Source organism: Arachis stenosperma, chromosome 6, assembly GCF_014773155.1.
Source record: "Arachis stenosperma cultivar V10309 chromosome 6, arast.V10309.gnm1.PFL2, whole genome shotgun sequence".
In the NCBI taxonomy this organism is placed as follows: Eukaryota; Viridiplantae; Streptophyta; class Magnoliopsida; order Fabales; family Fabaceae; genus Arachis; species Arachis stenosperma.
In genome coordinates this window covers 7780914-7794238 of record NC_080382.1, presented here as the reverse complement: position 1 = coordinate 7794238, position 13325 = coordinate 7780914, and the positions used below count along the sequence as shown (strand labels likewise).

At 36.9% G+C, this 13325-nt stretch overlaps 1 protein-coding gene and 1 long non-coding RNA gene across 3 annotated transcripts; one reads left to right on the top strand and one right to left on the bottom strand.

Annotated features, from left to right (window-relative positions):
- Window positions 1–542: 542 nt before the first annotated feature.
- Window positions 543–4647, bottom strand: LOC130936043 (uncharacterized). Its single transcript, XR_009068036.1, has 5 exons — window positions 4453–4647; window positions 4218–4318; window positions 3378–3496; window positions 1138–2713; window positions 543–1003 (listed from the first exon to the last, which is right to left on the bottom strand). It is a non-coding gene; the product is annotated as an uncharacterized LOC130936043 (long non-coding RNA).
- Window positions 4648–7236: 2589 nt separating this feature from the next.
- LOC130932511 (tRNA (guanine(37)-N1)-methyltransferase 2-like) lies at window positions 7237–13234 on the top strand. Of its 2 annotated transcripts, XM_057861843.1 has the most exons (12): window positions 7237–7692; window positions 9019–9175; window positions 9325–9422; window positions 9605–9709; window positions 10082–10144; window positions 10391–10464; window positions 11004–11529; window positions 11610–11729; window positions 11938–12096; window positions 12279–12385; window positions 12594–12668; window positions 12775–13234. In XM_057861843.1, exons 2-12 carry the CDS (start codon window positions 9078–9080, stop codon window positions 12832–12834), a joined length of 1485 nt encoding a protein of 494 aa, XP_057717826.1. In that variant the 5' UTR covers window positions 7237–7692; window positions 9019–9077; the 3' UTR covers window positions 12835–13234. The 2 variants fall into 2 exon arrangements, with proteins under 2 accessions (XP_057717826.1, XP_057717825.1); XM_057861842.1 differs by lacking the exon at window positions 7237–7692 and having other exon boundaries at window positions 7775–9175.
- Window positions 13235–13325: the final 91 nt, after the last annotated feature.

The following is a 13325-nucleotide window of genomic DNA, read 5'->3' as shown; positions in this document are numbered from 1 at the left end:
ATTTCTGATGATGATGATGATGATGATAATGTGGTGGTTGTGGGTTCTGGTGTTAGTGGTGGTTTTATTCTGGTGGTTTAGGTGCTGTTCTTCTTCTTCTTCTTCTTCTGATGATGATGATGATGATGATGATGTGGTGGTGGTGGTGGGTTCTGATGGTGGTGGTGGGAGAAAACACAGCGCTGCCGAGACGGGGGGAGGGGGTGTTGTTTCGGGAAGAGGGGAAAGGGGGAAGAGGGAAGGTCGCCGTCGCAACAGCTCCACGCCGCCGCCGCTCCACGCCGCTGCTCCTCCTCTGCCTGCATTTGGGATTCTGCTTCTGTTTCTGGTTGAGGAAAAAGAGGGGAGAGAGAGAGAGGGGTATTTTTGTCCGAAGGACCATTTTACAATAAACTGAAACTTTGGGGACCATTTTCGAGCGAAAAAAAGCCGAGGGACGAAATAAATTTTCAGCCCCTACGTTAGGGACCAAAATCATACTTAACCCTTCTATTCTCGTTGGCAGTAATACATGCATTGTTTTAATTCTTGTTAGAATTCTGGTCTAGTTAAATCATGTTGTTTAAAGGTGGAATGGTTGCTTCCGATATCATATAGACCTATGAATATATATATATATATATATCATAATTTACACATGTGTTGCATCTTGCTATTCAAGCTGGCAGAAAAGTCAACCAACCTAAAAAAAATTGATGCAAAATCCAAATAAGGTTCCCCATATAGTATTGTAGAAAGTTCATGATAGACTCTCTCAACATTCAAGAGAACACAAAGTCGGCGAATTATCAAAGCACCTCCTCTAGAGCATTAAAAAAAATAGAATTTAATAACTAAAGGTAAAAATATAAGCAAATACAATATTTTAGTGAAACTGCATAAATAAAGATAAAATTTTGGAACAAGGAAAAAGCATAGTTCTCCAAAAGAGAATTGTCTATCCGAAATTTGTCAACCAGGAAAACAACAATTTGCCGGAAGTGCTGAGGATCTTTTGCAATAGCTGCATGAACATCGAGAACTAGTATTACAACCTGTTTGTTTTTTTAATTAAAGAAAAGGAAGATGAATCACTGATAATTCCAGTAAATTGCCTATTTCAGAAAGCAAAATTTTGGTGTATTAAAATGAATTTACCTTCAATGCAATCTATATCCTGCACTATGAACATAGTAGTGTCACCATGCGCTATCTGGTGACTAGAAGATCGTGCGATCCTAAAGTCTACAACGCTGTTAAAAAACAGAAACCAAACAAATTTTTCAGTACACCTTTTAAAGAACAAACACAGACTAACCTTAAGGGAATGATGAATATCAACACCATCTCTTGACAAGAATCTAAAGCAGCAACATTCATCCTGCAATCTTATTTCCATCATGTCAAATAATAATTTCTGTATCAGTTTTATAACAGTTAAGTTTCCTAACTAAGAAATATGAAAAGAAAACAAATTTCTGTATCAGTTTTCTACTCAATAATTTGAACACATCCATGAACGACCATAATAAATAGCCTATTATGTCAATGTCACAAAAGTCTATGATTCAAGATCCTATACCATAAAAAAATGAAGAAAATTTAAAATATAATATGTAGATTATTACTCTGGCTTTTTGTTGTTGATGACATCATTCAAAAGTCCAACCCATGTATAACTATCACTGGGTCCACTAGAATACGGCGAGACATGGGATAACTGAGGATATGATTTACTTCCAGCAATAGAAGGATAATGGTTGAAGTACGCCATGCCATTTTGAACAAGATGAAAAGGAATTGGGAGGACTCCACCATAAGGTTGATAAGGATGGACCACTGGATAATGATGCATAGGATGTTGTGGCAATCCTGGTTTCTTGGTCGTGGCTACACCTGCAACTTCCGACACTTCTATTCCTGGTGTGTTGGTCGTATCTTTTAATGTCTCGAGTTATAGTGATCTCTTCAGTCTAAACATAAATCAGAATTTTCAAACAATTACGGTACAAAATTTAATAACAAAAACTAGTAAGACAAGCTAAAGTCAAGTAAGACTTTTCTCAAAGTCTTGACCTCACTCTCCTTTAATTTCTCAGTTGCACTTAGGACAATGTTATGTCAATGCTGAGTGAAAGATTAGAAGCTCTGACTTCATTAGAAGCCCATAATTTTCTTTGAAGTTTTCTCATTTTAACAATCTTTGTATATACCATTTGAGGTCCACCAAATCCAATAATCCTAATCATATGTGTAATCTTCTTCCGTAGAAGTGTCATCTTCCTCATTCCGTCTAGCCTTGTAATGGGGATCCTCAGTACCGCCAGCACCTCCATCCATCATATCTGTTGTGCCAGCACCATTAATATCATAACCAAAGCCACCTCTTACATCATGGTCATGATCTGCACTGGTGAACTCGTGTATTTTGGCATTCTTGACTTCTCACCTCACAGTCATGCTTCTCAGTGACACTAGGTTCATTGCTTGAGGTTTCTACTTGATCTCTGTTGCGCTTCAGCATAGATGCAGTTGATCCTGCAACTATAGTATCCTGCAACTTCTCTCTCTTCCAGGGGTTCCACCGATCACTCCATCCATATCTACAGAAGTATTCTCGTAATTCTCTTCGTTTTCAAGAGTTCTCTGCATAGCATTTAATTGCTCCTGTTGCTTAGCAAAGAGTACTTGCATCTCCTCAGTAATGGAATAAAATGCCCGTAGTTGTGTTTCCCTGCATGACATCAATGAGCTTCAGTGGCAAAATCAAAGCATAATGCAGGTGTAGATGTTGCCTCATAAAGTTAAAGTGCCGATCAGCATTTAATACAAACAGTGCAAAGCTGCAGCATGTTAACCAATAGGGACTACTAAACAAAGCTGATTAACTTAGCATAAATGACATATCCAACAGATGAATACTAGGATCTGCAATTTTCACTGCAATGACATTGTTGAGTAGTCCATTCTAATAAATACAATAAAAACTATTCAGCCGTGGTCCTACTTTTATTTAGGCTCAATTGCTCTGCTAATTGCTTTCATATTCTTGTAGATGTTTATACTTCATACATCCTTTATTCTTCATATTTTCAGGATACCTGAATTCCATTCAGAATCTATGATAGTAATGTTCACATAACCATAATATACACACTAGTGATAATTCTAATTAAGAAGTCATAGAATTCCTGCTCTTGTCTATTTTAATCACCAATTTTAGAAAAAAATGTTATATGTAAACTGTAAAGCAAGCCAAAGAATTACAGTATTCAAGTAAAGTAGCCCATGCTGCGATGTCCTCTAATATTCTTTTCTACATACAGATTCATTCTTACATAATTTTCAAACTACAGTTGTCCGGTGATCATGTTAAACAGAAACAACTTGTTCCTTACCAAAGCATAAGTCTTTCCTTGGCACCTCTTAATCTCCTCTCAAAATCTAGATCCCGCATTGCAGCATCTATCTCAAGCTCAAGAATAGAAACTTTATCCCATGCTTCTTCTCGAGCTTCCTGCTAACAACAGCAACAAATATTTTCAGTTTCGCATAAAGAAACTTCACCACCAAAAGAAAAATAAGAGCTAAAAAAAATAAAAAAAAATATAGAAGAGAATAAGAGAGAGAGAGAGAAGGGGGGGGGGGGGTATTGAATTAGAAAGCTGAAGCAACTTATTAATTAGAATTTCTCAGTCTAGCAACATATAAATAAGATACTGTCATACTCTGAAGTCTCACGGAAATAAGTCATTAACAGTAACAGCAATCGGTGGAAAGCAGACATCATTTAAACAAACACCTATATACAAAAATAGATTTATCACCTAGGCAGAGCAATGATAATGGAATATTTAATCACCTAAGCAGAGCAATGATAATGGAATATTTAACAGCACAATAGATTTATCAGAAGCAACAGCAACATTTTTCCAAGGAAGTACAATGTGGACGTGATTAGATACAATAACAGATTCAGAAAAGAAGGTGAAAAAAGCAACAAGCATTCTCTGAATACAAACAAAAGAAAGTCAAATTACTACAGAAAAATTACATGAAAATCCAGCACACAATTACTAAACCAGCACACAATAACCTCAGAAAATCCAGCTAATCAGCAAATCAATTTGAAACAAATAACAAGTATTATCAAAAATCAATTGCTAAACCCTAAACCAGCAAGCAGACGCCAAGGAGATGGCTGTAAAGTGCGAAACTGTGAACAGAGTATTACTTACCGGCGAACAGAGAGAAGGCGAGCTTGGCGATGACAACGACGCCGTGGGGGCTGCAGTGGTCAAACCCGTGGCTGCGGTGGCTGCGGGGGCTGCGCGAACCCCTGCAAGAGAGAGAAGTTGCAGGATACCATATAAAAAATGCTACAAAGGCAGGATCAACTGCATCTGCACGAAAGTGCAACAGAGATCAAGTAGAAAAAGCAATGAAGCTGGTGAGGTGAGAAGTCAAGAATACCAAAATACACAAAAGTTCACCAAATCATGTAAGATGTGGCTTTGATTCTGATATTGATGGTGCTATCACAACAGCTATGATGGATGGAGGCAGTGGCTGTACACTGTACTGAGGATCACCATTACAAAGCTAGACAGAATGAGGTTCTCAGAGAAGAGAGGAGAGGAGATGAGTTTGTGCCTTTGTGAAGAACAGATGGGTTACGTTTGATTTAGGGTTCACTATTAGGGGTGTGCATGCGCCGGGTGAAACCGGGTTTGATGTGATCCAGATTCGATCCGAAATATATACCGGGCTTATTTATTAGACCTGAATTTGGCCCTAGATCCGATGAAATCTATACATTTTCGGGCTACGATTATACCGGATAAAAACCGGGTGAAAATCGGGCCATTAACATTACATTACATTGATACCTTCTTATAAGTTAGCATGTGAAAATATCCAAATTTTCAAGGTTCCAACTATTATTTGACATGGTAAAATTCACTTAGAAAAATAAGAACAGACTCTTCTCTAAAATTAAAGCATAATCATAACCAATACTAATATTTTATAATAACACCAAATATTTAAATCAATACAAATAACACAACATTATGCATTAGTCTAAAATCTTATGCATTTTAAACATAAAACATTAACTTATAGTCTTATAATAACTAATAAGACAAAATATTAAGGTTTATAATACTTAAATTCCAGATAAGAATAGCCATCATCCATCGCTAATAACACAAAATATTAATTGTGTATGATGACCGGGCCACCGGGCCGACTTCGGGTGACCCGAGCCATAGCCCGGACCCGACCCGAAATAATGACCGGGTCTATTTTTGAGACCCTTACCCGGCCCTAGACCCGATGAAATCACACCAAATTAGGCCCTAAAGTGCACGGGGCCGGGCCGGGCCATACACACTCCTATTCACTACTTGAGTTCTGCGTTTTGCTGTTTTTCCCTTTTGTTTTTTTTCTACACGACGAAACAGCGTGTGTTTGGAGTGTTTGTTTTCGAATCGGAAACCTCCAAAAAAATCGGACAGTTCTGTCGGTTCATTGGTTAATTAACGGTTTGATCGGTTTTGTAACCAGTTTTTAGCCAGACGATTTCTAAATCTACTTGAACTTGCTTGGTGATCGATTTTTGGTTAATCCAATTGAACCGGTTGATTCGGTTCAGTTTTTAGAATTATGGTTTAAACATTTTGAGAACGGTTTTTTTCACCTTAAATTTTAAGGGGGAAACCATTTTCAAGAGCTATGTCTTAAACTTTTGTATTATAGGTTATTATTTCAAACTAGGGGTGGCAAGCAAGAAAGCCCGCCCCTAGAGCCGTCAAAATGAGTCAAACCCATCAGATCAACCCGTTTACCCATTTAAATGGGCGGGTTTTGCCTCTAAAATTAAACCCGTTTAAATTTTGGGCTGAGTCCGATTAATCTGGAAAAAATGACGAGTTAAACGGGCTAGCCCGCGGGCTAGACGGGTGGCCCGTTTACTTTTTTACATTTTTTCAAAAAAAAAAGTATTTTTAGTCAATATTTCTCTCAATTCGACTTGAAAATCCGAACCATGAACTAAAAAAATATTATTTTTTACCTAAAAAGTAATTTTTTTGTCAAAATATTTTTCAAAAAATAAAATAAAAAAATAAACGGGCTGGCCCGTTTAACCCATCAGGATGACCATAAACGGTCCAACTGAAAAATTATAGCCCGCGAATAAAGCAGGCTTAAACAGTCCAACCCATTTAACCCACGGGCTTAACAGGCCGGGCTATTCCATTTGACAACCCAACCCGCCCCGTCCCGCCTCGCCTAGTGAGACGGTCGTAAAATCTTACACAGCCCTGCCTAACTGCACGCTGGCGGCCCCGCCAAATGTCCTATTTTTTTTTTTTACTTTTGACTATTAAATAATATATATAAAGACATAAAATTTTTTTTTCTATTTTTTACTTTTTTATTTTTACTTTTAACTATTATAATTTCTAAAGGTATAAAAAAAATTATAATTTTTATATTCACAAACATTAAAATCTTTGTTTTAATCCAAAACATAATTATAAATATTGTCTCAAAAGCAAAATAAACATAATTCAAAAATAATTATAAATATTATCTTCAAAACATAATTCAAAACAATCAATTTTCATCTTCATTTTCCTTGTAAGTTGGGTTGAGAAAAGTTAGGTTTTGGCAAAAAAATTACAAAAATACCCCGTTACCAAAAAAACACTAAGTCCGGCGAGAAAACCTACTCCGCCCCGCCAAAGTCCACCAAAGCCAGCGGTTTAGGCGATGTGGGTTGGCGGGATTTTGCTATTTGGCGGTACCAATTTTCCAGCCCAACCCATTTTTTTAAATTAAAGAAGCACAAAACGTAAAAGCTCTAGAATAGTCTCGGGCTCCATCTCTTCACGTCTCTACAGTTAGTCCATTATTCTTCTTCGTTTCTGCAGAGCCATAGCGTCGCCACCGCTGCAAGAGCTCTCACCTCTTTTGTTCTTGCTGTGAAAGGTGCACAACGTGTCCCTATCTATTATGTTCAATGTTCTGAAAACCGGTCGAAACGGAAATCATTGGCAAACACGGTTTGGACAGAAGATAAAACCGTCAGATTTAAAAACCGAAGTTGGACTGCCAAACCGGCCAAGAACCGGGTTGTTGAACCAAACCGTGACCCGGCCGGTTTTTGAAATTTGGCAAAAAAAAAAAAAAAAAAACGCTGCGTTTTCCTTTCACCCACAGTCCACTCACCCCTCTGGCCCTCCACTCTCACCCCTCGCTCTCTGTAGTCCGTTCTCACGTCTCCAGTCTCCACCTCGAGCTTCCGGCAGAGAAGAGAACTCGAACGCAGCTTGGAGGAAGCACCGAAGCAGCCCTCCATCTCGTCGCCGTTCTTCAACGTCCAGCTACTGCCGCCGTCCGCATTGCTACAGCTTCGGCGCAACGTCGCCCTTGTTCGCCGCGCGGCCGCCTCCTTTTTGTTCAAGCTTCTGCCTCTGTTTTTTGGCCAACCCTTGTTCTTCCCTTTTTGGCCAACCCTTGCTCTTCCCTTGTTCGAGTTGCTAAGCCCTCTGTTCAGCCCTCTACGCCGCGTGTTCGAGCCTCTGTTCCGCCGCCTTTCAGCCACCGTTCCGCCGTTGTTCAGTTTCCGTTCAGCCATTTCCGTCGCGTTTTAAAGCTCCTCCCTCTCCCTGTACTGTTTGAATTTCAGAACGGTTCCATCCTAGGGTGATTTTTTTTCCTTCTTGTTCTTTCTTGTATTAATTATTCAGTTATTGTTTTATTTTATTGTTGTTTTCATGATTAGTATGTTTTTCTAGTTCTTATTTTGTTGTTGGTTTGCTGTAGTTTAAAATTTTAATTGTTCTTGTTATTTTGATTTTCAGTTTTAATTGATCTTTTTTCTTAATTTGTTAATTTGATAAATTATTATTTTGGTGTTGTTCTTGACCTTTTGATTGTTATGTTGTGTTTTGCTGTTGTTGATTTAATAAATTGTTCATTGAGTGGAAGATGAAAACCTGCCATGTTAAAACTGCTCCTGCCATGTTAAACCTACCATGTTAAAACTGCTCCTATTGGTTTAGTATGGCTCAATCCTTGCTTCCAAAGAGATTCTACCACCATGCTTGGACCTTCTCTCTGAGGTTGGCCCTGTGATGATTAAGGATGTAAATCTTGTGACCCACTTTAGAAATTAACTTTTTAGTTTCTTTTTTAAATTGAATGTCGAAATTTTGTTTGTTGATGTGTGAATATATTCTTTCATATTCCTCACTAAGTCGTAGTGATCTGTATGCCTTTGATCCCATAGCCTTTGTTAGTTATTGTTGCATATTGGTAGATAGAAGGCATCAAATTTTGTGACATATGGTAGTAAGTAGTAAGTAGAGTAGTTTATTCTTTTCTTTTCTTTTAGAGATATGTCAGATAGAACAATGTATATACTTTTGAAAACCAAATTGTTTCTTTTGAACCAAAATTTGGGTGATTACTCTTTTCTAAATATGCAAGCAATTCTGTCTAGTTGGCTATGAAAGCTTTCATTTTCTTTCTAGTATTAGTTCATGTTGTAAATGACCTTGTTTTGCAAATAAAACAGTTGTGAAGTTACCGTGAAACAGTGGCGTGGAATAGTCTCTCACTCTTTCTCTAATTTATTTTCTATTTTTTTCTTTGGAAAAAAAACATATTAGGTATTTCCTTTGATTGGAATGTAGAAGATAATACATCTTTCTATGGTTTTATTCTTTATTGTAACAAATTTTGAATAATTGTTGTTAGTTAATATGGGAACCTTGCTGTTAGTTATTTTATTTATTATTTTATTATAAAACGGTTATTTCGGTTGAATTACGGTTGAACCGGTTGGACCAATAAACCACTAAACCAGTAACTAGAATGGTTCAATGACCGGTTCGGTTTTCAGAACCTTGGTTATGTTGTTCTTTTCATCCTGTCCTATTTAATCTCTCATTGTTAATGGGCAGCGAGTGTGTTTGGTGCAATAATTTTATTAGGGCGTCTAAACTAGTCTGGTGTTTCTGTCTTTAGATAAAGCTTGATTTTGTTCTACCACTTATATTCATCAAGCTTAATCTTGGAACTGCACGATGTTGTTGGATGAGAGTGAGTTTGATGTCCACTTGAAGCTTTGGGTGCTTCGAATTCCTTGCCAACATTGCAAACTCGCCACTCGAATACTCAATGGGTATTCCCCCAATTCTCTCTGTCTCTTCATTTTTGTGTGTGTGTGTGTGTGTGTTTCTTTTTTTTATTTTTTGTGTTTGTGTATTTGTGCGTTTTGCAGATTTTATATTCCAAATTAGAATTTGAGTTTGGTTCGTTGTGATTGTGCAGTTACATGCTTGATAAGCCCCGGGTTAAACCCGTCACTGAGGACCCGACATCTCGTAAAAACCGTTACGTTATTCTCTCCGAGAAAGTTCAGAACCAAGGTATGAATCTATGTTTTAGGCAATGAATGAATTGAAATTCTGCACTGATGTTCAGGTATGAGCTTGTGAATATTTATAATTTGTGTTCATGAAAAATGATTATGAATTGTATTTGTTTTGCACTATCTAATAAAGAATTTTGGTGAACTTCTTATTGCTGACTTGATTTGGATGTGGAGCAGATTTATCTGATATTCCGAAGGAAAAGCTCGATGAGCTTAAGGGCTTGTGTGAGATTGAAGTTGTGCCTTACTCATTAACATTAGGGTATTCATATTGGAGTGCTGGTGAGTGCCACTGTTCTCTTGAAGCATGCTGCATAGGCTATAGCAATTATTACATGGGCCATGGTTCAAAAAACTCTTTGTTAGGACTACATTAATCAGATATTAAACAATTAAATTTTTTTGTACTTCAAATTCGCTATCAAATATCATCTCTTAAGTGTTGGCATACCAAGTTTGCATGGACCAATTCTTTCCTTTCCGATCTGATTTCTGGAAAACATGCATCTCTTTTACATTTATGCTAGGTAATGTTTTCACAGGATCAGCATTCATACGATGCTCTCTTTGTAATGATTAAATTGTTTTATATGTTGCCCCTTTCTTTCTTCCTGCTCATGTTTATGACCACCTGACAAATATCTTTGTTGATAGATCACGTGCTTAAGCAGATACTGCCTGCTGGATTTGAGGTTCCCTCATCCTTTGAAACAATAGTTAAGTATTTATTTCATTTTTTTCCCTGGTATCTTCTTGTATGGCTATATTACTATAATGATTCTGATTCTACTGTTCTTTGATGTGTGTATATCCATCCAATTTTGCATGTTCTTTGAAATGAGCTAAAAGCATATTCTTTTTAGTTGTTAAACATTTATTCTTTCAGGGTGGGGTTGTAACTTCTTAAATTTGATTAGTTGGTCAGTCACTAATGCTAAGCTAACATTTGTCCTACTAATGCAGGTCAAATTGCCCATTTAAACTTACACGAGGAATTACTTCCCTACAAAGATGTTATTGCGAAGGTTATTTTTGATGTATGTTTTCTTACTTCCGGCTTTAGTTTTAGCTTTTACTTTTCAGTTGCTTTTTCTATTTACATCCACTAGATGAAATAGTTACACTTAAACTGTTAATTGTTAGATACTTCTGTCCTTTTCATCTTCTTTGGGAATAGCACTTTCGTTAGATACTTTTGTTTAGGTATATGAACATAATGCTTGCTGCAGTATCAAAGTTATGAAATTTATGATGCGTCCTTTCTATGTAACATTTTTCTATTTTGAAAAGTAGGCTTTGAATCCTCTGTTCTATTGGATGTGATGGCCTTATTTTATTGCTGCTGTCTTCATATCTCTGTGTTGCTTCATGCTTATATGAAGCAAACTGAATTTTTATTTTCACCAACAATGGATAATACAATAATGTCTGTTTGTATGTTTGAATGGCATGGCCTTTGTGACATAGACGTCCATTCAGTTATTCATCCACAAACTCAGTCTTTATAGTGTCAAGCATATTGTTTTATTTATACATATTTCTCCTATTATTGTTCATGTTTTAGCTATTTATGCAGAAAAACTATCCAAGAATCAAAACCGTTGTTAATAAAGTGGGAACTATTACAAATGAATTTCGTGTTCCAGAATTTGAAGTTTTAGCAGGAGAACATGATATGGTTACAGAAGTGAAGCAATATGGTGCCAGTTTTAAGCTTGATTACAGTTTGGTTTATTGGAATTCTAGATTGGAACATGAACATAAAAGATTGGTTTCTCTGTTCCAACCTGGAGAGATCATTTGCGATATGTTTGCGGGTATAGGTCCTTTTGCAATTCCTGCAGCCCAAAAAGGATGCCTAGTCTATGCAAATGATTTGAATCCAGATAGCATTCACTATCTGAGGATCAATGCTAAAGTCAACAAGGTCGAAGATTGCATATATGCATACAACACGGATGCTAGAAGATTCATCTCCCAGCTGATGGAGGTGCCAACTACTGAGGTTAAATTAGAATGTAATGTTCCAAGTCTGAATACATGTGAGTCATGCAACACAAAAGATGATGTTGAAACATGTGCAGAAACTGCCTTGCTAATTGGTAATATCTTTACAGGATATAACTGCAAATACTGGTTTGATATCTTAACATGTTACCTAACACTGATATTTTTCTTGCAGTTGATAGAAAGGGCATAGGAGATCGCAATAACAATAGTTTAGAGGATGTAGAATGTCCATCAAAGCACGATGATACATCTGTAACTTCTGCTAAGAGATCTTCTAGTAGTTCCCATGAAGGTATTCTTGATACCACTGTGACACCCCAGGATATCACTAGTACAGTGGCTACCTGATCTTATAGTCTCAAAATAATTCTGCAATTTCTGTTCTGGAAATAAAGAAATTTAACCTTGTTGAACAGTGCCCTTTCTTAGTGAGAAACAAAGTATTCAAAATACTCTGTAAGATTGAAATTAAAGCCTGATAAAGTTGTTTTTGTTTACAGAGAATGGAAAGACTCGTGGAACTGATAGCTTTAAAGGTAGTGGGAAAAGAGGAAGCCAAAACAAGAGAATGAGAGGTTCCGAGTTCACTGACACAAAAACTTGGGAGCATATTGACCACGTAATAATGAACCTACCAGCATCAGCTGTTCAGTTTCTAGGTACAGATGGAGTGATGTCGTTGGACGTAATGTAACTTATATTTTTAAAGGAACTTTCGTGCAAGACTCTTCTTGTCTTCCTATGCTAGGAGTTTCATAACTCATTCTTTGCTTTGCAAAAAACTCTCATTATCATTGAGATTTATTGGCAGATATCTGACTTTAAAAAAATGTTCTGCCAGATGTATTTAGGGGATTAATCCAGAGGAAATATTGGAAAGGAAATCTACCATGGGTCCACTGCTATTGCTTCATTAGAGCAACTGAAACTCCAGAGACGATAATAGCTGTGAGTTCCTTCTACTAATGGTATTTCCCATTTTCTTTTTCCTATGTTTGGTAAGAATATCAATGATTTCACTGACTTGTGATATTTACAATGTTTTGCCTTTTCGGGTGGCTTAGGAGCCTGGATTTTGTAAGACAGTTCACAATGGACACTGATCAAACTCTTACTTCACTTACTTAGACAGTTGATTTTGAACTTAATTTCACAGGTGGTAGAGTCTGCTTTGAGTGCCTGTATACAAAACCCAATATTTCATCGGGTTAGGGATGTAGCTCCAAACAAGGTATCAGTATTCAGTACTATAGATCACTGCTATTATTCTATTTGATTTGTGTTTGTAGAAACTATAAAATATCTGTATTCATGGTCTTTTTCTATTTACTTTGCAGGCAATGTTTTGTTTAAGCTTCAGGTTGCCAGAAGCATGCTGTAGGGAAGATGATCAATAACAAGAGCATGCTTTCTTGATGCTGCTGAAGAGATATTAGCTTTGAATGATTTATTACTCTAGTTTTCCGGGTATAACAGGGCCATGCCATGCTATCTGACTCAGAAAAGCACAGTTAAAAGTGAAAATCAGCAAAAAGAATAGGTCATTCTTCAAATTGTTTCCTTTTCCTCTTTTCCCTCTTCACACACACACACACACACACACACACTATAGGGGCTTGTTGATTCTTCTAGAAAGAAGTTCTTAGCTTGCCTAATCATATGTTGTGATGAATTGGTGACTGTTTTTGAGCAATGATTAAATCTGTAGATATTTCCCCAGTTATATGAGAGTTAGTATTTTACAGCATCCTACTTTAAGTTCTCAAGCTTTTCTTTGTGATTGATAAACAATGTTGGGATTTAAGTTTGGGCAGTGTTTTACTTAATTATTATGCTCTGTTGTGTTTCCAACGCTATTGTCCTTTCTTATTATTAGGAAAGTTGGAGT